The sequence below is a fragment of the Stegostoma tigrinum genome, chromosome 3 (assembly GCF_030684315.1).
Source record: "Stegostoma tigrinum isolate sSteTig4 chromosome 3, sSteTig4.hap1, whole genome shotgun sequence".
Taxonomy (NCBI): domain Eukaryota; kingdom Metazoa; phylum Chordata; class Chondrichthyes; order Orectolobiformes; family Stegostomatidae; genus Stegostoma; species Stegostoma tigrinum.
Genome location: NC_081356.1, coordinates 87187000 through 87213043, shown reverse-complemented (window position 1 = coordinate 87213043; position 26044 = coordinate 87187000). Strand labels below are relative to the sequence as shown.

The window sequence follows — 26044 nt, the reverse complement described above, 5'->3', positions numbered from 1 at the left end:
GCAGTTACAACAGTTGCTCTTAAATTGACACTTCGTTGCAATACTAGATATCGCAGTGTAATGGACCAGACCAACCCCCTCAAAACATATTAAGAAGACAGACAATAGATAATAGACAATAGGTGCAGGAGTAGGCCATTCAGCCCTTCGAGCCAGCACCACTATTCATTATGTTCATGACTGATCATCCACAATCAGTATCCTGTTCCTGCCTGATCCCCATAACCCTTGATTCCACTATCTTTAAGATCTCTATCCATCTCTTTCTTGAAACTATCCAGAGAATTGGCTTCCACTGCCTTCTGGGGCAGAGCATTCCATATATCCACCACTCTCTGGGTGAAGACGTTTCTCCTCAACTCTGTTCTAAATGGCCTACCTCTTATTTTTAAACTGTGTCCTCTGGTTCTGGCCTCCCCCATCAATGGAAACATACTTCCTGCCTCCAGATTGTCCAATCCCTTAATAATCTTATACGTCTCAATCAGATCCCCTCTCATCCTTCTAAACTCAAGTGTATACAAGCCCAGTCGCTCCAATCTTTCGACATATGATAGTCCCGCCATTCCAGGAATTGATCTCGTATAACTTTTAAAGATAATAACTCATAAAGATAATAACTTTTTCTCTTATTTTAAAAGTAGTGTAAGGCGTTGCATTCCAGGTGCAATTTAATTGGTCAAGCTACTCAACATTAAGCAAAACACACTTTATTTGTATGCTACATTTAGAGTACGGACAAAATAAAAAGATTTTGCTTAACTGTAACTCAATCAAAATGCTTTACAAAATTACTAAACAACTATTAATTAGCTGTTCTAATATAGTAACATCCCATAAACGCACCCTTCACAAGTTCAGTGAACTAGACTGTTTCACATTAATTCTGATAGCAGGAGGAGGATCCCAGTTTATAGCTGTAACACAGAGAGAAACAAGAATGTCCACATTCAGCTTTAAGATCCCAGCAACTGCAAACCTTTAAAACTAAAAGTTCAGGTTCTCTGGGAGCTTGACGCCACCCATTCAGGCTGCTTCTATTGTTCCAACTTTCAAAAAATCTTCAAGGCCTCACAAGCTGTTTACTCTATTGGCTTTGAGTAGACTGCTCATTATTTCTATCTCAACTTTTCTTTCATGAAAAATATCATAACAAAATGCATCTTAAAATGTTAAAGCCATAGTGTCCTGCAAACAGATACTGCTGTGTGAATGTAATGATTTTTCTCAGTACAGAATGCTCTAGCTGTTGCACAATATAATAAGAATTACAATCCAGTTTTTCAGGATGCAGATGTGAGTGACTAATAAGGCTGAAGTAACGTGTATTTAGGATATGTATGTTGGTTTCTATTAACTAGAATCAACCTTTGATTTAAAACCTAACCTAAAGTTTAAACTAAAGTTTAGGTATTCACAAAGTCAAAGAACTTATCAGTACTGACATTGAAAACTGAATCTAATTGTTTCCCATTAAAACAATATCACGAAGTACAAGGTAGGATGGGATGAGGTCCTTTAATTGATTATTAATTGCACACTTTAGAGCCTCGACTGGTGGCCGTGCAGGAGGTCTAACCAGCTGCTTCCTTTCTTTGACCTCAGGAGGAGGCAGGAATCATAGTGGCTTCAGGCAATGGGATGAAAATGAATTACAGCCCCAAATTACGTAGAGGTTTTCTAAAAAAAATACATAGAATAGAATCATAGAATTCATGCTGGGTGGAATGCAGGCCATTCAGCCTATTGAGTCCACACTGTCCCTCTGAACAGCATCCCACCCAGATCCAGCCCTCTAGTCTATCCCTGTAGCCTTGCATTTGCCATGGCTAATCCACATAGCCAGCACAGCCTTGGACTTCGCTCTGTGTTACACTCAACCTGTAGAGAGTTCTCCGAATGTCATACCTCGATGAGTACCATGGAATTTCAGAGAAGCACTTCAAAGGAATAGATATAATACAAAAGCCTGAATCACCTCTTGTGCATTACATCCCCAGACTATGGACATAATGTGAGGTAAGTAAATGTAGTCTTTGTTTTTAGGTAAAGAAGAAAGGAAAGTCCATGTCTTTTTCTCTCTCTGATTGCGAGAAGCAAATTGACAGTCAAAAGTTGTATTCAAACAGAAAACCAATCAATTATTTTTGGCTAATTTGCAAACCCAGATTGTCCAAACTAACAGCTCACTTGCTAGTGGCAACATTACCAGAATCCATCAGCTTAACAGCTGCGATGTTTCATCAGTTATTTTATACAAACAAATCAAGAACTGATTTGTTTACCTTTTTGACTGTTATCTTTTTATTTACTTCACTTTTAGTCTGTGTGTAAATCATTGCTTTTTATGTTTCCTTGCATTTTAGTAACTAGTGAGCTCATTCTTTCTCTAATTCAGGAAGGCTTAATTAATTTGACTCCTTTTAAAACGCGAATACATTGGAACTGCGAATAGTATCCACAAGGAAAGAGATTGTTTGTTTTAAGTCCACCTTATTATAACTAATAGGGCGGGGATTTATATTTAACTAAAGGAGGGAAGCCAGTTTCACCCTCTTCACATGGGATCGTAGCAAATTGAGGACCTTCATCCATGCATTGGTCATACACATGCTACCATCCCACCTCATCAAATGCCTTTCCCATCTCCAAAGTGGTTGTGAGAGAAGCCATGAAGTTCCATCGAGAGGTGCCAATCTTTGAAGGTGGCATGAAAGGTTAACACAAACAGTTAATAAAGTAAATGGAATCTGGGGCTCTATAAATAGAGGCTTACAGACAGAATTTGAACTGAACTAACCCAACTCACAGGGTCAGTTGAAAAGGTCAGCGAAGTAGCTCACCATTTGGGAGACCTCTAAATACTGTGGACTCTAACTTTAATGAATGTCACTGATGTCATTGGATTGTTCCCTTGTCAGACCTCAGCTAAGTATTCACTCAGATGGGAAAGCAGTCAATGATAGCCACAACAGCAAATAAGTCTGTGCTGAGAAAGGTGTTCTGAAGGGAAGGATAATAAACATTAGGGTGTTATCTGATTAATGAAGGGGAGGGGTGGTATAATGTATGGCAGTGTTTGTACTTGAGAAATAACCAGAGAGGTGAACCGTCAGAGGTATTGATTAAAGGAAGAGAAGGGCCTGATTCAGTCCAGGACTAGGATGCTTGATCTGTGTAGGTGAAGGAGGGAGCCTCAGTTGATAAACTACTGGTCCCAAGCACAGGTTGGCAGTCTTATGGTGGGGTCACTAACGGACTTGAGGGCATGTGGAGAATTGGAAGCATTAGCAGGCATTAGATGACTTTGAGGTGGCAGAGACTTGTGGCCTAGTGGTGGAAGAAATGGAATCTGAGGGCAGAGGTCAGATGTTTCTTAGTGTGGGCATGATATTAGAAACCTAGGAATGAAAATTGGAGGCTAGGGCAAAGTGTAACTAGAGATTCTGAGAGATGGAAGGGTGGACTTGGAGACCTGGTGTAGGGGAAGTGATTGGGCTCTGAAATAGGAGAGGGTAGAAGTCTCTTGGTGATAGTGGTGACTTAGAAGTCTGGGGAGTGTGGGGTTTCAGAGTTCTGGGGAGGTTGGTCCCTGAGATTTGGGGAAGTCAAGGGTGTGGTTGGGTGGATTGAATCAGAGTTTGCAAATGAAATTGGGAAGTCACTGTGGGAATACTGTGAGTGTGGGGGAGGCTGGAAGAGCGGAGTTGTTAGAGACAGATCACAACACAGCAACAGCAATCAGACCCCTGGTTCAAGGATGTCCCGATTCTACCAAATCCCCATCTTGAGGGAGCTGCTGTAGTTACCTGACACTCAGGAAACGAGCTGACAGCCCTTAAAGTTTCAAACCTGAATGAAAATGGGGTCCACAATAAATAGTGGTACTTAAAGTTACAAGTTTCCTCTTTAGAATTGATCAGCCACTTAATTACCTTTTGACCTCTTAAAAAAACTGAAAATATGTGTTGAAGTCAGGTATGGTTGGGAAATGAAAACTTGAGGTTGTCCTTCAACTTGATCCATACCCACTCATTAGAAAATTAGCTCATAGAAAGTAAAAGTCAGGCAATTATGGAAAATCTACAGAAGACATGATATGGTATCTCAGTTGTGAGCACTGCTGCCCCACAGTGCCAGGAATCTGGATTCAATTCCAGCCTTGGGTGACTACCTGGTGCGAGTCTGCATGTTCTCCCTGCATCTGTGTGCAGTTCCTCTCAGTGCTCTGATTTCTTCCCACAATCCAAAGGTATGCAGGTTAGGCGGATTAGCCATGCTAAATTGTCCATAGGGTGCAGGTAGATTAACCATAGTAACAGGATGCAGAGATGGGCTGAGAGGTGGCAGATGGAGTTCAACCTGGATAAATGCGAGGTGATGCATTTTGGAAGGTTGAATTTGAAAGCTGAGTACAGGATTAACGATAGGATTCTTGGCAGCGTGGAGGAACAGAGGGATCTTGGTGTGCAGATACATAGATCCCTTAAAATGGCCACCCAAGTGGACAGGGTTGTTAGGAAAGCATATGGTGTTTTGGCTTTCATTAACAGGGGGATTGAGTTTAAGAGTCGTGAGATCTTGTTGCAGCTCTATAAAACTTTGGTTAGACTGCACTTGGAATACTGCGTCCAGTTCTGGGCGCCCTATTATAGGAAAGATGTGGATGCTTTGGAGAGGGTTCAGAGGAAGTTTACCAGGATGCTGCCTGGACTGGAGGGCTTATCTTATGAAGAGAGGTTGACTGAGCTCGGTCTCTTTTCATTGGAGAAAAGGAGGAGGAGAGGGGACCTAATTGAGGTATACAAGATAATGAGAGGCATAGATAGAGTTCATAGCCAGAGACTATTTCCCAGGGCAGAAATGGCTAGCACGAGGGGTCATAGTTTTAAGCTGGTTGGTGGAAAGTATAGAGGGGATGTCAGAGGCAGGTTCTTTACGCAGAGAGTTGTGAGAGCATGGACTGCGTTGCCAGCAGCAGTTGTGGAAGCAAGGTCATTGGGGTCATTTAAGAGACTGCTGGACATGTATATGGTCACAGAAATTTGAGGGTGCATACATGAGGATCAATGGTCGGCACAACATTGTGGGCTGAAGGGCCTGTTCTGTGCTGTACTGTTCTATGTTCTATGTTCTAAATGTGGAATTATGGTGTTAGGTCTGGGTGGGATGCTGTTCAGAAGGTCAATGCGTACTTAATAGGGTCAAATGGCCTCTTTCTGCACTACAGAGATTCTATGACATTAATTTGTCACCAGCAAATGTATTGTGTCCAATTTTGGGCACCACATTTTAAGAATGATGTGTTGTTTTTGGAGAAGCTGCACAAGAGATTTACAATTATGATTTCAGGGATGTGGGATTATATTTGTGTGGGCAGAAGTTTTCTTACTTACAGTTATGATAGAGAGGTTATTTGATAGAGGCATTCAAAACTATGGGGCATTTCGAGTAAATAAAGTGAAAATAGTTGAAGATCCAATGACTAAAGGGTCAGTTATCAGAGGACACAGATTGTATTATATAGTAATAAGGCCAGTTGGAAATTATACCTCATTACTGTCAATTTCATTTTTAGCAAGATATTACCCAGCTCCTTTAAAACTAAAGGTCATTGATGTATGACTAATTACCTCTTGTTCTGCCACCCCACGCTGGTAAACATTTGCTGCACTCCTGATCGAGAGAACATCCTTTCTCAGATAAGGAGACTAAAATTACATGCGATACTCAGGTGTGGTCTTACCAATGCCCTGTACAGTTGTAGCAAGATAACCTGGGTCCTGTACTTGATAACAAAATAAATAAATATATGTAAAAACTGAACACAACACTTTCCACAAATAACTTACATATATCTATATAATTTACACCTTTCAACAGAACTGGTTAGCTCATCTTACTAGCAATCTTATGGTAGCATGCATTTGGCAAGCCCTTGGAATAATGGATTTGAAAATTGGATATTGGATTTTGAGAAGTACGTATTCAAAGTAAGACAGCAAACTATATTTAAGCAGAGCATCTTAGTGAATAACTATTAAAACATTATTCTTATGGTATTTTCACACTTTTGTACAAATGGGAACAGCTTTTAAGCAAGCACTCCACTGCAATGCAAGCTTGTTGATAATTCTTTTGTAGCCAAACTGCAATGTTGGTACATATTTTATCATCAAATGCTTTTATAATCTAACAATACATGCAGCAGCAACTTAATTTTTAAGCATCAAATTCTTGCCAAACAATGGCATTACAATTTTGCCAAAACTGTTTGCAATTTGATAAATAAGTTAATAAAATTTAACAACAAGTAAGGCATTTTGTTTGGGAATGTTGAGAGCCTTCTTGACATAAACTTTCAAATACCTGAAGGGTAGATTCTGTTAAAGTGTTATTGAGTCATAGAATCATAGAGATGTACAGCATGGAAACATACCGTTGGTCTTTTCAGCTGTTCTTGGAAAAGAAGTTAAAATAGATGTGCCAGAAATGTCTACAGCAATAATACTCAGGAAGACAGATTGTAATAGGGCAAACATGGTGACTCAGTGGCAAGCACTGCTGCCTCACTTTGCCAGGGACCCGGTTTTCATTCCAGCCTTAGGTGACTGTCTGTTCATAGTTTGCATGTTCTTTCTGTGTCTGTGTGAGTTTCTTCCAGGTGTTCCAGTTTCCTTTAACAGTCCAAAGATGTGCAGGTTAGGTGGATTAGCCATGGGAAATATAAGGTAACAGAGCTGGAGTAGGAGAGGTGGGTCTGGAAGATCAATGCAGACTTGTCGGGCCAAATGGCCTGCTTCCGCATTGTAGGGATTCTATGAAGACATCTGCAGAAGCCAGCATGTCATTGATCTGAAAAAAAAGCTTCATGAGCTGTATCCAAGCCAACGTCTTTCAGACATCATGAGTAATTGCCTCAAAGATTCAGTGATGAATGCCAAGTGGGTAAAAAATTTTACTAGCTAGTTTACCGTTTCCAGAAATCTCTGTAAGTCATGAACTGACTTTGGAGCAGGAAACACTTTTACTGTCTTTTTTTTCGTGGGATCTGGCTCTGAGCCGTCTTTGTCAACTATATGTCCCAGAAATCAGAGAGCCCTTGGGGAACTCTCATTTCTCATTTGTGAGTAGGCTTTGCTGCCTGCAGTTATTTACTCATTGGAAATGAATTTCTGTCCCTTCTGTTTGGATTAGAATAGCATCCACATGACAAATAATACCCTCTAATCCTTGTACAATGTCAGACATTGGAAAATCATAGGAGCTGTGGCTTTGTCATCTGTGCAATGATATCTATGTTGATAATTACTTTCTTACTTCATTAATGAATAAGGAATCTCTCCCATTGTGTACAAACACAATGGTTTGGCTTTTTGTTTGACACTGTGATGCTGTATTCTGCATTAACTTTATCTAAAACTGTGAATAGTTTGAGGCATTTTTTCTTGAAAATATTCTTTTCTTGGTTTGTGATCTTGTGCTTGGTGGATGCCAAAGAGGGGTTGTCCTGATTATGGTTCATGCTTTCCTTTTCTGTACTGCACAATCTTTAAGTCACAAAGATATTCATAATGTTCTTTCAATTGTGGGGGTTTTCCACTCATAAGGTATCACAATAGAAGGCTACAATTCTATTTTCTTCAAACAAGGGCTTTTCTTTTGTTCAAACACCCATCCTACTGTCAAGTTTGACTTGAACTGGATGATTGTTAACCTGTACAATCTGCATCATGTCCACTTCAGATGAGTCATCTAGTATCCAAGAAAGGTTGGTTCATATCTTCTAGAGTTGACATTTCATCATATAGTGACATACTGCAACAAAAGTATCTCTTAGTATTCTGGGTTTTCTTTCAAAGATGCTTACTGTAAGTCAGCAACCTCTATGTCCATTTAAACATTACTAGCTCTGTGGATCAATCGTTGTTTTTGACTCTTGTACATTCTCTGGAAATGTACCACTGTCTTACAAAAGTTAGATTATCGTAATAAAGCTGTTCATTGTTTCTTTTTATGTAACTTTTAGCTCTACATCTCGAACACCAATCTCCTGCATCAAAGGATTTAAATACATTTTCTGTTGTTCTGTTATGTGATTTTTTTGGTGTTTTTGTATTTTGTAAAGTTGACTAAGTCTGAGGAGCTTCTTGAGCTTTCTATTTTCATTTTCCTAGCTGTTTCCAAAAGTTCTTTACATCTGGGTGGGTGAAATCTACCTCACGATTTCAATTAACTCTTTCTGATACTAACCACCTATTGCAAAATCCCACACACCTGACAGCCCACATACAAACTCACCAAACCCTGCATGGTGAGGCCCTGCCCATTTCTGGGTTAATGCTAGTTGTGTCTCTAAAATGGCAATTAATTGCCTATTTATGCCTCAATTATTGACAGGAACTGAAGGCTATCCAAAGACCTTTCAAACAATGACTTAATCAAGGTGGAGCTCAAAGCTGGCAGCGTCACCACCTTCATGTCTCCTATGTGATTAAATGCTCCCATCTCTCTTTTTCTGCTCCTTGCAATTGAATAAAGATTCTTCCCATAGATTGTGCATCATACAGAAAGACATTCATGCCATTGTAATTGGCCCAACTCACTAAAAGATCTTGCCAATTCCTTCTCCTCTCCTTTCTCGACATTACTTTAGCTTTTTTAAAAATTAGTTCTTCACTTTACTTTTTAAAAGTAATGATTGATTTTGCTTCCACTGTTTTTTCTATTTGCACAATGTCAAACCCTAACAACTGTCACATTCAAAGAGACTCAATCGCACTGTCCGTTCTGAGGAAGGGTCACCAAACCCAAAATGTAAAGTCTGACTTCTCTTCACAAATGCTGCCAGACCTGTTGAGCTTTCCAGCAATCTCTATTTTGGTTTCTGATTTACAGCAACAACAGTTCTTTTGGGGTTTTTTCCCCTGGTTTTTGGATGATTTCCATTACTAAAATTCCTCGCTATTTCAAACACCTTTGTCAGACTGCCTCTCAACCACTTTAGTTCCGATGAGATTGATCTCATTTTCTCTCATCTGTCTTTGAAACCAAAGTCTGTCATGCCTGGTGCCATCTGTATCTTCTGACTTTCACCTTCTTTGCTATTGGGTTGCTCAAGCCAGATTATAAATTTGATCAAAGTAATAGTTTATATCGGTTTACCATTGCCTCTTTGCTTTAATGCCCTAAAATCCACACATATCTTATTAGCATCTTAAAAATATCTTTGTGAACTTCTTCTAATATCTGTAATATCAGAAAGACTGCAAACCATATTCTCAAATATTCCAGGGAGACCAGGTGATGTTTCCAAATAGTGGCTCAGTCAGTTAGCTCACTTGGCTCGATGGCTGATTTACAATACACAGTGATTCTAACTTGGATTCAATTACCACATTGGCTGATGCAACCATGAAGGATTCTCTTTCACAACCTCTCCCCTTACCTGAGTTTGGTCACCCTTGGATAAAACCACCAGCAGTCATCCCTAATGAGAGAGCTGCTCTGGTCTGGCAAGACTACGGTGACTTTGCTTCTACTTTGAGTTGAAGGTGCCCTCAAATTCCCACACTTCAAGAGCAGGAAAATCCTCCTCCATTGCCACTATCCTTGATTATATTTCATAACTCACTAGATGTTCCCTTCTGCCACTCCATTACATAACTCTCCTGAAGTAAATGTATGTATAAAAGTGGGAGAATTATAATGAATCAGTTACTAAGTTCTATTACATTTTTGTCTCTTGAACATTTTAAAAGCTCAAGAAGCTACGTTTTATTCACTTGCAGGATTTGGCATTGTTGGCTGGGCCAGCATTTATTGTCCTTGAGAAGGTAGTGATGAGCTGCCCTCTTGAACTACTGCAGTCCATATTCTTCAATGCTAACAATAAATCACACTTTGAAACAAAGTTTACAAGACATTTTGTGTTCTGCTGAAGTACAATGATGAAGGCCTTGAGGTACTGAATACAGAGATAAAGCATTAAAAATGAAGAATGGTATTATCCATGGCATTCAGAGAGGTCCTGACCGTCTGCCCCTGCACACCCTCTATCTCAAGATTCTTCAGTACGCTCTGTTCATAGTCATTGATCTTCAAACTGCATGCCTGCTTCTGCTGAAGGTGAAACAAAAGGTTGAATCAAACACTATGTGATTTGGTTTTGAACATATTGCCTGCATGTTTGGTTTTTGACATTTGTTGCACTTAATACACCATAATTTCTAAATGAGCATTAATAAAATCTTGTCAAGCAGAATGGCAAAATTATTCTTCTGACCATATTAAAACTAATGACTAAATTATCTGAAGAAGGATCTTGGCCTGAAATGTCAGCCTTCCAGCTCCTCTGATGCTGCTTGGCCTGTTGTGTTCATCCAGCTCTACCCCTTGTTATCTCAGATTCTCCAGCATCTGCAGTTTCTATTTCTAAAACAACCTTTATATACTATACGCTTTATTGAATTCTGCATTTGTTATTGGTTGCCAAGTAATTTTGACTGGGTTTGGGATTTTCCAGTCTCCTCTTCTACAGGCTGATGTGAAGAGTTAACTTAGGACATAATTTATTTTCTAATTCTCTATGATATTGCAACATAATTTATCCCTTGCATGACCCATGTGTTTGTGGTCTATGTACAAGTGAATTACTTGTAATCTAACATAATCCTTTAGATGATAAGGGGACGAACAATTATCTATTTATTTTTCTGAATTCCAGGTATATTTTTCTGATTCCTTGTCCTAGTGTGTTTTAACTTGAAAAAAATATTGGATTATATCTCATAGAAAAAACCTAGATCTAAGATAATTTTGTGTGTAAGACAGAATGCACATCAATTAGGTCAGGTGATTCTAAGCTTGATTATTTTGATCTGTTTAGAGGCAATAACTAAAGTCTTTAAGATAATTTGCTGTTAGTATGTGTGTGAAATATGCAGGTGTGAGATTTCTCATGTGTGGGTAAAGTGTATAACCCAGGAAATGTTGTTTATGTATTCCTCAGGGGATAGATGTAAAAACATAATAATTAAGAACAAGATTGACTGTATGGGTGTTCCATATTGTCCAACTATCATGTTTGAAGAAAATTGAACTCCTTTATTAATGCTTTCACGCTAGAATTCAGCCTCCTGAGGTATATCTCTATTATCATTAGTAGGTCACCATGCCTGATACGAGTGAACCACTGTGTTGCAGATTTGTTTGTGGTCACACATTTCCTGCCTTTGCTAGACTTCCTCTGCTAAGCCAACAACAATTTGTATTTGCCCTTAATGTTGGAAACATCAAACAGCAAACAAAGTAACAAATGCTGAACAGTTAATACAGTTAGGGTACAGTTTTGATTTTGAGAAGGCTATTAAAGTTGGAGTAATCAAAAAAAATTTCAGACAACTGATGTGTTTTAAGAGCAAATATAAAAAGGTCAAAGCTGCAAGAACGAAATCTCACGTTCAGGAAATGAGATGGCAGAAAATACCAGAAATAAGAGGGATCAATTCCATAGAAGGATTTGAAGATGAGGATGACGATTTTGAGTACAGGTTCATGGAACTTGATGGTTATAGGTGAACAAGACAGAATCCAGAATACAGTGTCAACATAGGCATATTTTTGATCAAGTGGTGTTTGTCAAAATTAGGACATCAGTGAAGAGAACATTTAAGAAATTTGGTACAGGTTTGGCAAACAATTTCATTTCTTAACACATAATTAGCAAAGACAGCAGTATAGTATTTGGATGGCCTGGAAACTGATGCAATGTGAGTATGATTAACCATCAACCAATGGCTTATGAGTCAGTTCGTTGAACAGAAGGTCAGTAAAATGAATTCATCTGTTCCAACAGCGTTGAATGCACCTGCACCCATGGGCACCAAAGGACATTAGATTGGCCTTCTTGAGAGTTATCCCATGAAATGAGGTTGGTCTGGATGGAGCCCCTGTCTGTGCGCTCAGATCCTGTGCAGACCAGCTGGTAGGAGTATTTGCTGTTGTCTTTAACTAATCCTTAATACAACCTGAAGTTCCCAAACACTTCAAGAAGACCATCATTCTGGTATTGAAGAAAAATCATGCAGGTTCATCATGGCTCATATCAACTCCAGCTTTCCAAATCACCTTGAACATTTGCAATGCACCTACTGTTGCAAGGACATACCTGCTCAACTTTCCACATTAACAGGTAGATGCCAGTGTTGTAACTGTACTGAAACAGCTTGACTACGAGAGCAAGTTTTGAATTTTGAGGACTATTGCCAAATGTTGTTAGTACCTGTAGCCTTTGCAGTATCCTGTGTCTCGAACTGTTTCTTTAGATCATATGATTGAAGTGAATTGGCTGACGATTGATATCGAAAATGCTGGGGACCATTGGAGAAGGTTGAGATGGATCATAGACTCAACACTTCTGGTTGAAGATTTCTGTGAAAGCTTCAGCATTAGGCTTTGCATTGATGTGCGGGGCTCTTCTATCATTGAGGATGAGGACATTTGTAGGGCCTCCTTCTCCAGCGAGGAGCCTTCTGAGGAAAAGTCACCAGACCCGAAAAGTTAATTCTATTTTCTCCTTCACAGATGCTGCCAGACCTACTGAGCTTTTCCAGCAACTTTGTTTTTGCTCCTCCTCCAGTGAGTTGTTTAATCATATACCATCATTCATTATTGGATGTGGCAGGACTGCAGAGCTTACATCTGATCCACTGATTGTGGGACTGCTTAGCACTGTCTAGCTTGCTACTTATGCTGTTGGGCAAGTAGTCCTGTTTAGTACCTTCACCAGTTTGACACTTCATCTTCGGGCAAGCCTGGTGCTGCTCCTGGCATACCCTCCTACACTCCATTGAATCAGGATTGATCCCCTGGCTTGATGGTAATGGTTGTGCAGGGGATATACCAGGCCATGAGGTTACAGATTGTGCTGGAGTACAATTCTACTGCTTTCGATGGCCCACAGTGCGTCATGGATGCCCAGTCGTGAGTTGCTAGATCTAAAAGTCTGTCCTATTGAGCACGGTGATAGTGCCACACAACACAATGGAGGTTATTCCCAATGTGAAGGCAGGACTTCATCTCCAAAAGGACTGTGAAGATGTCACTTTTAACAATTCTGTCATGGACAGATGCATCAGCAGCTGGCAGATTAGTAAAGATGACGTCAAATACATTTTTCCCCTCGGTTCCCTCACCACCTTCCACAGACCCAGTCTAGTAGATATGTCCTTTAGGACCCAAGAAAATTCGATCAGTAATACTGTTGCCATGCCACGCTTGGTGATGAATATTGAAGTCCCCCACCCAGAGTACATTTTGAGCCCTTGCCATTCTCAGTGCATCCTCCAAGTGTTGTTCAACGTGAACCAGAACTGATTCATCAGCTGAGAGAGGACAGTACATGCTAATCAGCAGGAGGCTTCCTTGCTCAGGTTTAAGCTTCATGGGATCTGGAGCAATGTTCAGACTCCCAGGGCAATTCCCTCCTAACTACATACCAGTGTGCTGCCACCTTTTCTGGGTCTGTCCTGCTACTTGGACAATGGCATTCGGATCTACATGTATTCCAACTTTTGAATGAACCCTAACACATCAATACTGGGATTTGGCAGAGTTGTAGTTATATTTTGCTGTTCGCCATCTTCAAAAGTGATCAGGGTTTTCAGAACTGGTAAGTGGCAGTTACTTAGCTTAGAATATTGAGTACTTGACACAAACAGCAGAACAATAACTGTACGGTGTCTTATGCAGAAGTTAAAATGTTTGTTTTAACATGCTGATCAACCTGAAATAGAAGATTTCTATGCATAAATGCTTTACATGACCACTGGAAGTCTCTATTTTATAGTCAAATAAATAGTTTTTTTGAGTGTAGTCACTGCTGTAGTGTAAGAAAGAGGCAGCCAACTTACACACAGAAAACTCACGTTGGCATCAATGTGATAACAATTAGATAGCTGTTTTGTGATGTTGCTTAAGGGGTAAATATTAGTCAGCATATCAATAGAACACCTCTGCTCTGTTTTAAAGGTAGTGACGAAGGATTTTTAAAGATTGATTACTAAAACATTGACATAGCTGCTGGGCCAACATTTATTGCCATCCTTAGTTTCATGGTTTCCTTGGCCAATTCAGAGGGCAGTTAAGAGTTAACACATTGCTGAGAGTCTGGGGTCACATGTAGGGCAGACTAGGTAATGAAGTCAGATTTATTTCCATAGCAGATATTAGTGAACCTGCTGGGTATGCTACTCATGCCAATTGACAATGATTATTTGGTTGCGAATAGATTAGTGTTTAAGAATTCAATATAATCTGAAATTAAATTCCATGATCTGTGATAATAGCGGGATTTAAACCTCTGTCCCTAGAACACGAGTCTGTCTCTCTTCACTTACATCCAGCCAAGACGACAGATTGGTCTTGGTTTAAATGTTCCATTTGAAAGTAGTCTTTGAAAAACTCCTGACAGTGTTCCTAGCCTTCATTTCTTTTTGTGTGCTAAGTCTTGGAGTGGCATGTGAACCCAAAGCCTTGCAATTCAGATGACAGTTACACCTGAGCCATAGCTGAGACTTAAAGAAATATGGAAAGAATGTAAAAGAAGTGGAAATGTTGGCTAAGATTTGCTGTCGATGATAAAAGAAGAGCATTGATGAATAAAGAGTGCACATGTCGTTGCCAAAATTTATGGTCTAATTAAATAAAACTAGTCAGTGCTGATAGCTATTAAATAATTAACCTTAATAACAGTGGTCATAACATGGTAATGTTTATTTTAACTGACACAGAAAACACCGAAGAAACTCAGCAAGTCTGGCAGCATCTCTTGACAGAGAAATGAAAAATGTTGAGTCCGATAGGACTTCTTCAGAAGGTTTTGATGAGTCAGGTGGTGAGTTATGCATTCCACAACTCCAAGGGTAGAAAGGGAATTGTAACAAAAGGAGGAAGAGAAAAAGGAATAAATGGAGGAAGATGTACACCCTGGGAAATTAATGTAACAAATGACTGAAAAACAGAATTTTCAAATTTAGACCCAACACAAGCCTAACAGCTAAATAAAATTGGTGTCTCAAGTCTGTGTCTCAAAGCAAAACAACATGCTATATATTTAGTTAGAATCTCACTCTAAGTTGTTTGCTTAATCTGGCCCATTTCAGCTATCTGCACTAAAAGATGACAATGTTTTACAATTTACAGCATGAAATGCTCCTAGTGCTTATCACTTTGCTTCCCACTGGAGAGCCACTAAAAATATACCCTGCCTAATACCTAAGTCAGCATTCTCAACTGCTGTAAAAGGTTTTATGTTCAAGCCCCATCATAACTCTGGTGAGATAAATTATAGTTTGCAGAACTAAAATGGCATTCAGTAATAAAATGAATGCCACAATATTTTGGATGCTTAGCTCACTATCACTTTCTCAAGGACAACCAAGGAGGAGCAATAAATGCAACTTACATGGTATTCAATGTAGTGGTATACACAGCATTTAAATTAAAAGGCAATGCAGTTCCACGAAAGTGTTGAAGTGACAATTAATTGCTGTCACAAATAGGTTGAACATTTGGACTGAAGCGGATTAAACACTGTCCATCCACTTCTGGAACGTGGTCTTAATTAGGGGGAGGCAATGGCCTAGTGGTATTATTGCTAGACTGTTAAATCGAGAAACCCAGATAAAATTCTGGATCTGCGTTTGAATCCCACCACAGTAGATGGCGGAACCTGAATTTAACAAAATATCTGGAAGTAAAGGATCTAATGATGACCATGAATCGACTGTTCGGTAAAAAAAAAATCCTGGCTCACTAATATCCTTTAGGAAAGGGCAATAAATGCTGCCAAGCCAGCAACGTCCTCATCCCATTAATGAATAAAATAAAAATCCACTGCTGGTTGTCAGGGGAAACACCCCATCTGGATCACTAATGTCTGTTAGCAAAGGAAGCTGCCGTCATTACCTGGTATACGTGTGACTCCAGACCCACAGCACTGTGGTTGATTCTTAAGTTTCCTCTGGGCAATAAATGCTGTCTGGCCAAAGACACCCTCATCCAGTGAATGAATAAAGAAAGAAAAAACATTCTGGAACCTGGTCTTCAATTCAGCCTAGATTGACGGGATAACTATCTCCAGTCTTTTGATTGCCAAGATCAACCTGAAAAATTTCACCCCAGTTTAGGCAACATATTAGACCTGCTGCTCAAAAAACAAAAATTTCCTAATTTTAGTAGCGGTAAAGAATTTTCCGTACAAAAACATTATTCTAACACACACTTGAATGGCAGAATAGAACTTGCACTCTGTAGTTAAACAAGGTGCAAAATACCTCTATAGGATTGACATTTGTAACAAAGGGTATCGGAGATTAGATAAATGGATATGAATGACTGATTTTTAAAATCAGTCTCAATTCAAAATTTAGATGTTCTTTATCAGTTTAAAAATTGAATACAAAACACGTTTACATTAGAATATGCTTTTATAGAGGAAATGTTAACAATTGAAATACACAAAATCACAAGTTAGCTTTTAGATTTACACTATATTCACTTGAATGGAATTTCTTAGAATTTGTGAATTTCGAAAAGCGTCTTCTAACCCCAAAAGTTTTCTGCTTCAGCACTCCATTTAATAGTCTGCATGTTTTCTCGTCGCTGTTTAGTATAGATGTTGGCCTCTCCCTTCTGCAAGCGTCTTCTCATTGCTGCCTTCTGCTGTTTGGATAGTTGTTGTTTAACTTTCCTTTTGATGACATCCTAAAATAGCAAGCAATCTCAAATTAAATTCAAAGCAAATTAATCTTGCAAGCCTCCATTTAGCAATCCCAAAGACGCCTTACCTCCCTAAATCCATCCCAGGATCAGAGCCAAAGGAAGGCCTTGTCTCTCCGAAAGGATATTCGGGCTATTCATAGGAATCCATGAGGTTCAGACCTGCTGCTACCACATCTATTTTTCATACTCTGTTTCAGACACTCAGGTCACCAAAATTACACAGGAGTGGATGCAGTTGCTATTTGTGTACAGTTGACAGAAATTTTATATTTTAATAGAACATTCTAACAAATATTGGTATCTGTGTTTAGACTAACATCTGCAGGAATACCCCTCCTAGATCAAATTAACTACATAAAACAGACAACATTCGAATCATATTATTCTTGATTTTTAAAAATATCAAATCAAACACTTCAGTTGACATAACCTATATATAAAAATCTATAAAACTTTCTTTATTTAACAAATCAATTTCTTGTCACCCTGCACATGAAGAAAAGATGAGCAGTGAAGAAGGTTAGCAGCTAGTGGACAAATTTACCAGGAAACATGTTATTTATTGCTATTTTACAGTCATATGTTTTGTCCTTAAAACATTGATAGATTCCTGGTATGAAGTTTTTTGTCTACATTCATAATGCAATCAACCCGCACAAACTGTTCACACTGGATTTTACAAACTTGTTAATGATGGTACTGTAGTGTCAGCATAGCAATAGTGAGACAAATCCAATATTCTTCAATATTCAACCAACTTAAGTAGTTATGGGAAAATATAAGAAAACATAGGATTAAACTATACTCTCATTATAGCTAATACATACTGCTGTTTAGTAGGATTCAGTCAATAGGCAACTTCTAAACCTCATTTGTAAGAATTGTGAATTAGCATTCATTATGGACCTCTTGTACAAAACTCCTTTTTGGAGTGATATACCATTTGAGAAATAAATAGCAAAGTACACTAGTGCTAGGAGGTAGCTCAGTTATCAGGTTCCTTTCCAAGATGATGAGTGCAGAGCAGAAATTAGTAAATCATCTATAATCTACCACTCAAGATGAAAAATGTTGCACTTTGAAGCCTAAAAAAATCAATATCACTGTTTATACCAAGGTAAAAACAAAATTAGAAGAGAAATGATCAAAAATAAAACTTACTGAAGGAATTGTTGAAGTACTTAGCAGACTGCCCACAGAACTTAAACTGGTAGTCCTCTGTCTGTGCTCACTGACATGCATCAAGCTCAGTTCATTTCTACAGCATGGAATAAGTGTTGACAATTCAGTGAAACTGGCAACAAATTTACATTTTATGAAACAGACATATCAATATATCAGAAAAATATATTGTGATCTGTTGATGAATCTCAGACAGATATACTAAAACAAAGTAACAGGTCACCACAAGACTTCCAGTCCAACCACTGGGCATTCCCTTCATGCATTTCTAATGACTTTGCCTGCCTCAAAGGAACAATTTTTTTTCTTGTTTCTTCAACTTTGATTATCTGTTTTGATATTCACCACTGTTCCAGTAAATAAATTCCTCTTGCATTCTGATTTTCTGTTTAGCTGATTAGCTGTTTTTGCATTTATAACTTGATTGTGTTTACCTTGCATTTTTGAAAAAGTGCAAATCTTTCTAGCACTTATCCTCTCACTTCAAGAAGATGTAGCTATCACTCAGGGATGCACTGCATCCTTCTCTGTACCTCCTAAAGAACTAAACAACCCTGTGGAACAGTGAAAAAGTAGTTTCAGTACTCCAAATGTAGTGTAGCCAGGTAGGTACAAATAGCTTAAACACATGAAGTTTGATTTATTTGCTATGGATTCAAACATGCTGTTTGTGTGTTGTACTGTAGTGAGCCTCAAGACCTTCATCTTACTTAATACCTCAAAATACTTTCCTACTTAACACACAATGCATGTTAACCTTCTTAAAAACCTTGCATTTTCCTGTATTAAACAGTTTACTATTTCTCTATCTACCAATAGAGACAGACAATATTTTTGTAATTAGATACATGTTTATCAATTGTCACTGTTTTCAATTTGACACTTGGATCCAACTCCTTTCTCAAAGTCACGTTTTTAAAATAGCTCTTTCAATCTTGAGGCACTCCATTGGTAATTGGCAACTAAACAGATGGATATTCATTTGCTACTACTTAGTCCTAACCAGCCAACTCAGTACATTCCTACCTATCCCATTGGTTCGGACTTTATACAGTCACCAATTATGCTGATCATCAAATATCTTCTTTAAATCGTGGCAGAATACGTTCATGATTTTTATGGAAAGCAATCCAGTAAATTAATTAGGCACAATCTCTCATAATTAAAAGCTTGCTGATGGTGTCTGATTAGCACCTAATCTTAAATTATCACCCAGAATACCTTCAAATACTATATCAAGAGTAAATACAGGTTTCACAGGTCTTGGTGCTTCATGCCTCATTCATTTTGAGAACGGGGAGTAACACTTGCTATTTTCTAATCCTCAGGATTTTGCCCAAATCCACTTCTTTATTTTCAAATATATCCTTGCTTCTTTCACTTTTATTCAAGCAACTCCTCTTTTCTTCCCTTGAATTCTTTGGTGTTCTGCTTTGTGTTCTTAGTTTTCTTAATGAATTATCTTTGCAGCCCTCTGTTTTGTACCATTACTTCACTTAGCTTAATTGATCTTGTTAACGTCAATGTTCAAAAATGTTTTATTTTCTTGCATTCTACCATATGCCTTTCAAGTATCTCGTCTAGGCTCCTTACCATTTTATTTGTTAAGTTTCAAGTTCCTCCTAATGAATCAATTCCTGCATGTGGAACTCATCCATAAAACTGTATTTCAAACTGCAAGATTGATATTTGCAACGTAATTATGTTTGTCAGCTCTGTAGTTAGAAAAGTCTATACAGCAAATACATTGTCTTCAGAGTTTTTGCTGTGCAGGAGCTGATCTACAACCACGTTATTGCACTTTCTACAGCTGCAGCAACTCAAAATACTGAAGCAATCTTTCAGGAGTAAAGTATGCCAGAGCATTTCGATACTTTATCCGTACATGCATTTCTCACACAAGACTAAATATTAACTATGAAAAACAGCAATATTAATAAAATGTACATAAACTGTACGGAGGAGAACTAATGAGCACAGGAAGCTATAATTCATTATTACCCCATTGAAAAAGAGAAAACTTGCCAGATGACCTCTTGGTGAACTCACTAGTCATAGTCACAATGTTTCAAATTAAATGCCAGACTTCAGTCGTGGGGGGTTCTATACTTGATTTTTAGAGTATAATGGGAATATTAACAAAATACGTCTGCTTGCTACCAACATCCACTGATTTCTACGTACAGATGATAGAACAACAAAACTGGGCTCAAATGAAGCCATTGGCAAGGAGAAAATTCTACTTTTTAAAACAAAAACGGGATGCAAAAATAATATTGATATCAAAGTATGCCTTTAGTTTTCATTCCCAAGCTAAACCATCCGCAACTTCAAAAATCTTGGAAAATAGAATATACTGAATAATAATAATCTGTACAAAAAAGACTTGGCATATTAGAAATTTCATGAACTACAGACCCACTTTAATTTTTCATATATTCATTCAGGAGATGTGGGCTATTGTCTAATCTTTGATGCTCTTGTAAAGGTGCTAGTGAGCTGCAGTCTCGAACAACTGCAGTCCACATAGTGTAGAAGCATTCTTAATGCTGTTAGGGAGGGAGTTTCAGTATTTTGATCCAGAGACACCGAAGGAGTAGGTGATTCAGGTGATGAGTGGTTTGGAAGTTACAAAAACATATCTAATATAAATAATGCTCTATAAAAAAACCATAAAAATGCTATAAAACACAAGACAGATTAAACTGCTGAATTAGTACCTGAAAGGTCTAAATTCCTTGTTTTGAGTTGATAGATTGACTAAGTCTGGGCATTTCTCTTCATCTCTTAGATCCTCATCACTCTGGCCTGTACGATGTGCGGTTTCGGAGGAATGTACAAGATTATATTCTGCATCAACATCAGAGAGTTCAACAGTATCAACAAAATCAATATATTGCTTTTCAGTATCATGTACATTAATTTTCAGATTTTGCAGATCAATATTTTCAACTTCACTGGTTTCTGCAACTTCTGCACATGTTTCTTCCACAATGTTTAAATTAGGAGTAGGAATCTCTTCAGTGTCTGTCTTATTTTCAAAAACCAAATCAACATTTTCAGATGTTTTATTTGAGAATTTACTTTCATCATCAAAATCATCTTCTGAAAATCCGGTTTCAACATCATCTGTTTCAGGGCCTGAAGCATGTAGCAGCTCAGAATCTTCTTGGAGCTCTTTAGTGTAACCACTGACCTCAATCTCCACATCCAGTGATGCCACCTTCCTGAAGTATAGAAGGAATAGTGGTTACATAGGGTAAAATACAAGTAACAGTTCTAAATTAGTTGCGAAACAAGATAGGGGCTGGTAGGAAAGAGGAAGATGAACAGGGAAACAGAGTGCTTAGCTGTACAGTCAAGAATTAATAAACTTAAATATTCTTGCATGTGTCATAACCTTGTATGCAACTATACAGGCATACTGACCAGTTTTCAATAAATGCATTAAAAAGGATGGATGACAACAACAGGAACAATTCCATTAATACATAATGGTGTGGCTGGACATTTTTTTTGTTGATATCTATTAACCAATTATTTTAAAATCCAAGAATACACTATTATTTGAATCGAATTTCTCTCTGGCTTGAATTCATTGATAAACTCAGACCGATATATTAATACTTTAAATAAAAAATGAAAAATTATTTAATTGTAATAGGTATGTCTTCTGAGCTGACAGCAAACTGTTAGTGGAAAATGCCACTTACATCACCACTACATAGTAGCAAATGTAATACCTTGCTTAACCTACTCAGATAATTGGGATACTTCTTTTTGTTCTTGCAGCATCTCTTTCAGCATATCCAAGTTCTGTACTCCCAAACGATAGCCAACAAAATTGCATTATTGGTGGGCATAAAATGATACTTTTTGAACATACTACCAAACAGCATCCAATAAATTAGTCTAAAGTTATAAAATTAAACTCCACAGGAATGTATCAATTCAAACGTTGCTCACCTGATATCCTTAAAGGTTGGATAAAGTTCACTTTCGTAGTTAAAGCGCTTGATAAAAAAATCACAAATGCATTTTACATCCCGATTAAAATACCTGGAAAAAGATCATTTTATAATGAATATTTTCAGAGTTGCTGTATAAAAAATATACTTTTTTGAAAGCCTCCCTGAAACTCATCACTTTAAAAAAAACTGCCATTATAAATTTGCTAAAAAGAGATAACAAGATGTAGAGCTGGATGAACACAGCAGGCCAAGCAGCAGAGGAGCAAGAAAGCAGATGTTTTAGGCCTAGACCTTTCTTCAGAAGCTTCTCCATCATTTGCAGTTCCCACTATCATCAAAAATTTACTTTCTCCTTTGTGAAACAAATAGGAATTTTATTAAGATCTTATGATTTTCTAATCATCATTAACTTTTGATTTTGTACTTTAATGACCACCAAATCCCATCCCAACACACACAACGTCACAAAGACAGGAGGGCCATTTAGATTGTTGACAAGTAAAATTAGCAGAGAGGAAGTTTCCTTTTCCCTCTTTCAACCCTGATTCCAGCTTTCTTTTTGAACCTTATTTTCCCCCTGTTGAGTATCTTCTATTTAGTGACATTAAAAATTCACCATCCAAGAATTGAGAGCTAATCTACCAAATTATAACATTATTTGCTTCAGCCATCATGCAAAATAACTGTCTCAGCAGAGTCTTTAAAAGAGAGACAGTGTGAGAGTTAGAAAAGGAAGTAATACTACAAATACTGCATGTTCAAAATAAAAGCAGCAAGTACTGAACAGATCCACAACTACCCGAAAGAGACCTAACATTGTGAATGGAAACCTTTCCACAGAACTGAGATAAAAAAGGATGCCCACCCCAATCCTTTTTTCAAAAAAAAAATCGTGGTGGTTCTGGACATTTGCTTCTATGTTGCGTATATTTTCTTACAAATTCTAGCTTTAGTCTTGGTTGTGGGTTCTACTGGATAAAGACCATAATCACTTCATACACAGGAACTACCAATCTGTTATGAATCAAACAGTTGGGTACTTGTGAAAGAAAAGCTGGAAGTAAAGTCTTACTCAGGTAATGCGCCTTTGTAGGACAGGCAATTACAACTTAACGAGTTGCAGAATGCAAATCAATATTGATTTATTTGTGCAACAAACAAAGTATCATTCATTCTAAATCTGTGGTAAGTCACCCAACATAAAATGAACAGAAATTAATTGTATTTACCATTCAGCATTTAGATGAGATGTAGATACCATCTGTGGAAAGTCAATCATTGTGATATGGTCCTCATCATCCAACATCAAGTTAAATTCATTGAAGTCACCATGAATTAAACCATGATTAGCGAGTTTAACAATAAGATCCATTAATTCGTTGTATGTTTCTGCAGGATTATCAAGCTGGTGAACTTGGCACCTGAAGTAAAACAAATCCATTCAATATTTTCATCTTTAAAGCCCGTATTGCTATGCCCCCCTTCCTAAGCCTTGGCTCACAGTGCTGGTTCAGGAGACGGATTGAGGCAGCGAGCTGGGAGAGGTGGTGAGTTGCAGGTATAGTCGAACAGTTATTAGGATACTAAAAGTTAGCAAGGTAATAATCCTTAATAACAGGATTTTTGTTAATACCACTGATCTACCCAATTTGGTGCAGTTTGTTTTGTAGATTGGTTGAAGGAAGTTTGAATACAAAGGCATGTGACTTATCAAAACTATAAGGCTATCTACAGGAGGGTAGTGAAAAGTCAGTGATTCCTAGCCCATATCTCTAATAGTAGTGCAAAAGGTTCCTGAGGTTACCTCATAGGGTACCATACACTGTGCATACTTCCAATGTTACCTCTCACCAATTCACTTTTCTATGCACTGTACAAGTCTACCTCAAAAATGAAAATGGTTCATTACTTCACAAATAATTGATGTTTATTCTAAAAAGGACTTCGTGAAATAAGTGTCAATACTTCCCAAGAACTCTCAACATTCATAGCCATAGAGCATGGAAACAGATTCTTCAGAACTACTCATCTATCCTGAGCAAACCTCTGAAATTGAACTAGTATTATTTGTCTGCATTTGGGTTATAGCTCGCTAAGCTTTGCCTTTTCATGTACCTATCCAAAATTTTTTAAAATGCAGTAACTGAACTTGCATCCATCAGTTCCTCTAGCAGTTCTTCTTTACATATGCACCATGCTATGTTTGAAAAGGTTGCCTCTCAGGTCCCTTTTAAATCTTTCTCTTCTCACCTTAAAATTATGTCTTCTAGTTTGAACTTCCCCCACCCTAGGGAAAAGACCTACACTATTCATCTCATGTATGCCCCCTCATGGATTTTATAAACCTCTATAAAGGTCACCCCTAAAGCTTCTATGCTCCAGTAGAAAAAGTTCCAGCCTGTTCTTATAACTCAAACGCTCCAGTCCCAGAATGATTCTGGTAAACTTTTTCAGAACCCTCTCCTTTCCTATAGCAGGGTGACCAGAACAGTACACAGTGCTCTAAAGGTGGCCTCACCAACATCCTGTACAACATCAACACAACATTCCAATTCCTGTACTCAATGGTCTGAGCACTGAAGGCAAGCACGCTGAACCACCTTGTCTGTCTCAGATGCAACATTCAAAGAACTGTGTACCTGAGCCCCCCCGTTCTAGACTACCCAGAACCCTACCATTAACTGTTTAGGTCCTGTATAACTCATTCTCGCTCCTGGGATGCCATTTCTTTTCACAATGGTCTCAAATCCTGTTCCTAGTTTCCTCCATAACATTCATTTAAATGACAGGGACACTGTTTTCGACTTTGACCCTACAGTTTACAAGAGTTAATCACATTGCAAATTCAAACAGAGACTACCTCTGCCTAATGTTGTTTGTTGATGCAAAGCATTTACTCATTCATTCTCATTTATAGTAGTTTTAAGCAACAAAAAAACATTTTATAAGCCAAAAATGTTGCCTCTCTTGCATTTTCCATCAAAAAGCAACCTCTGTTAGACTTCTGAATTTGACAAATCTGAAGAAAAACATCATGGTTTTGAACTGCAAGTATCAGTTCAATTTTTGCCACATCAAATGACTAAAATGAAAGTTGTATGAAAAGAAATAACATATGCTTCTCTCATATGGTGGTTTAAAGTTTATGGTATTGAACTTAAAACTTAAGAGGTCATAAGTTCAAATTCTACCCAGTAAATATGAAATAAATCTGAAACAGTCCACATCCAAATGTAGTTAAGACATGGAAAATATCCAAGCTAGAGATAAAATGCGGCAAAATAACATCTACACTACACAAATGCCAGAGAATCACCATCTCTAAAAGAGAGAATCTAACCATCATCCCTTGCAATTCAATGGTGCTATCATCAATGAATCCTTCACTACCAGCCTGCTGGGGGACATCATTGACTAGAAACAAAACTGAACTAGCAATATAAATAGTACTTGTAAGAACAAGTCAGAAGCTAGGAATCCTGCTGTAACTAATTTACCTCCAGTACACATCTACAAGACACAAGTCAGAAGTGTGATGGAATACTCCCCACTTGCCTGGATGAATGCAGCTCAAACAACACTCAAGAAACTTAACACTCTTCAGGACAAAGTAGCCCATTTGAATGGTAACACATCCACAAATATCCAATCCCTCTACCATAGATGCTCGGTTGCAGCAGTGTGTACCATTTACAAGATCATAGAATCCTTACAGTGTAGAATTGGGCCATTTGACCCAACAGGACCACACCAACCCCTGAAGAGCATCCCACCCAGACCCAACCCCCTATCTTTTCCTTGTAACTCTGCATTCCCCATGGCTGACACACCTAATCCCAAATCCCTGAACACTATGGGCAATATGGCATGGCCAATCCACTTAACCTGCACATCTGTGGACTTTGGGAGAAAATCGGAGCAACCAGTGGAAACCTGTGCAGACACAAGGAGAACGTGCAAACTCCACACAGACTGTCACCCAAGGGTGGAATCAAACCACAGTCCCTGGCAGCAGTGCTAACCACTAAGCTATCATGCTGCCCTAAAATGCACTGCAGAAATTTACCAATAAAATCTTCGAAACCCACAACCACTTTCAACTACAG

The 26044-nt window shown here is 38.2% G+C and overlaps 1 protein-coding gene across 4 annotated transcripts in view; it reads right to left on the bottom strand.

The window, feature by feature from the left end:
* Positions 1-9674: 9674 nt before the first annotated feature.
* riok2 (RIO kinase 2 (yeast)) overlaps positions 9675-26044 on the bottom strand; it is a 30428-nt gene continuing 14058 nt past the window's right edge. Inside the window, exons 6-12 of one of the 4 annotated variants that reach the window (XR_009445575.1) lie at positions 23168-23359; positions 21934-22026; positions 20688-21194; positions 17947-18043; positions 16611-16767; positions 15970-16166; positions 9675-10122 (exon numbers count right to left, since the gene is read on the bottom strand). Coding sequence is in view for 3 of the 4 variants with exons in the window: in XM_059644734.1 (XP_059500717.1) it covers positions 10091-10122; positions 16611-16767; positions 17947-18043; positions 20688-21194; positions 21934-22026; positions 23168-23359 (1078 nt within the window). In the remaining variant the exon portion in view is untranslated. Of the gene's footprint in view, positions 10123-15898; positions 16167-16610; positions 16768-17946; positions 18044-20687; positions 21195-21933; positions 22027-23167; positions 23360-26044 lie in introns of those variants that run through there. The other 3 variants (XM_059644734.1, XM_059644735.1, XM_059644736.1) reach the window with 3 other exon arrangements.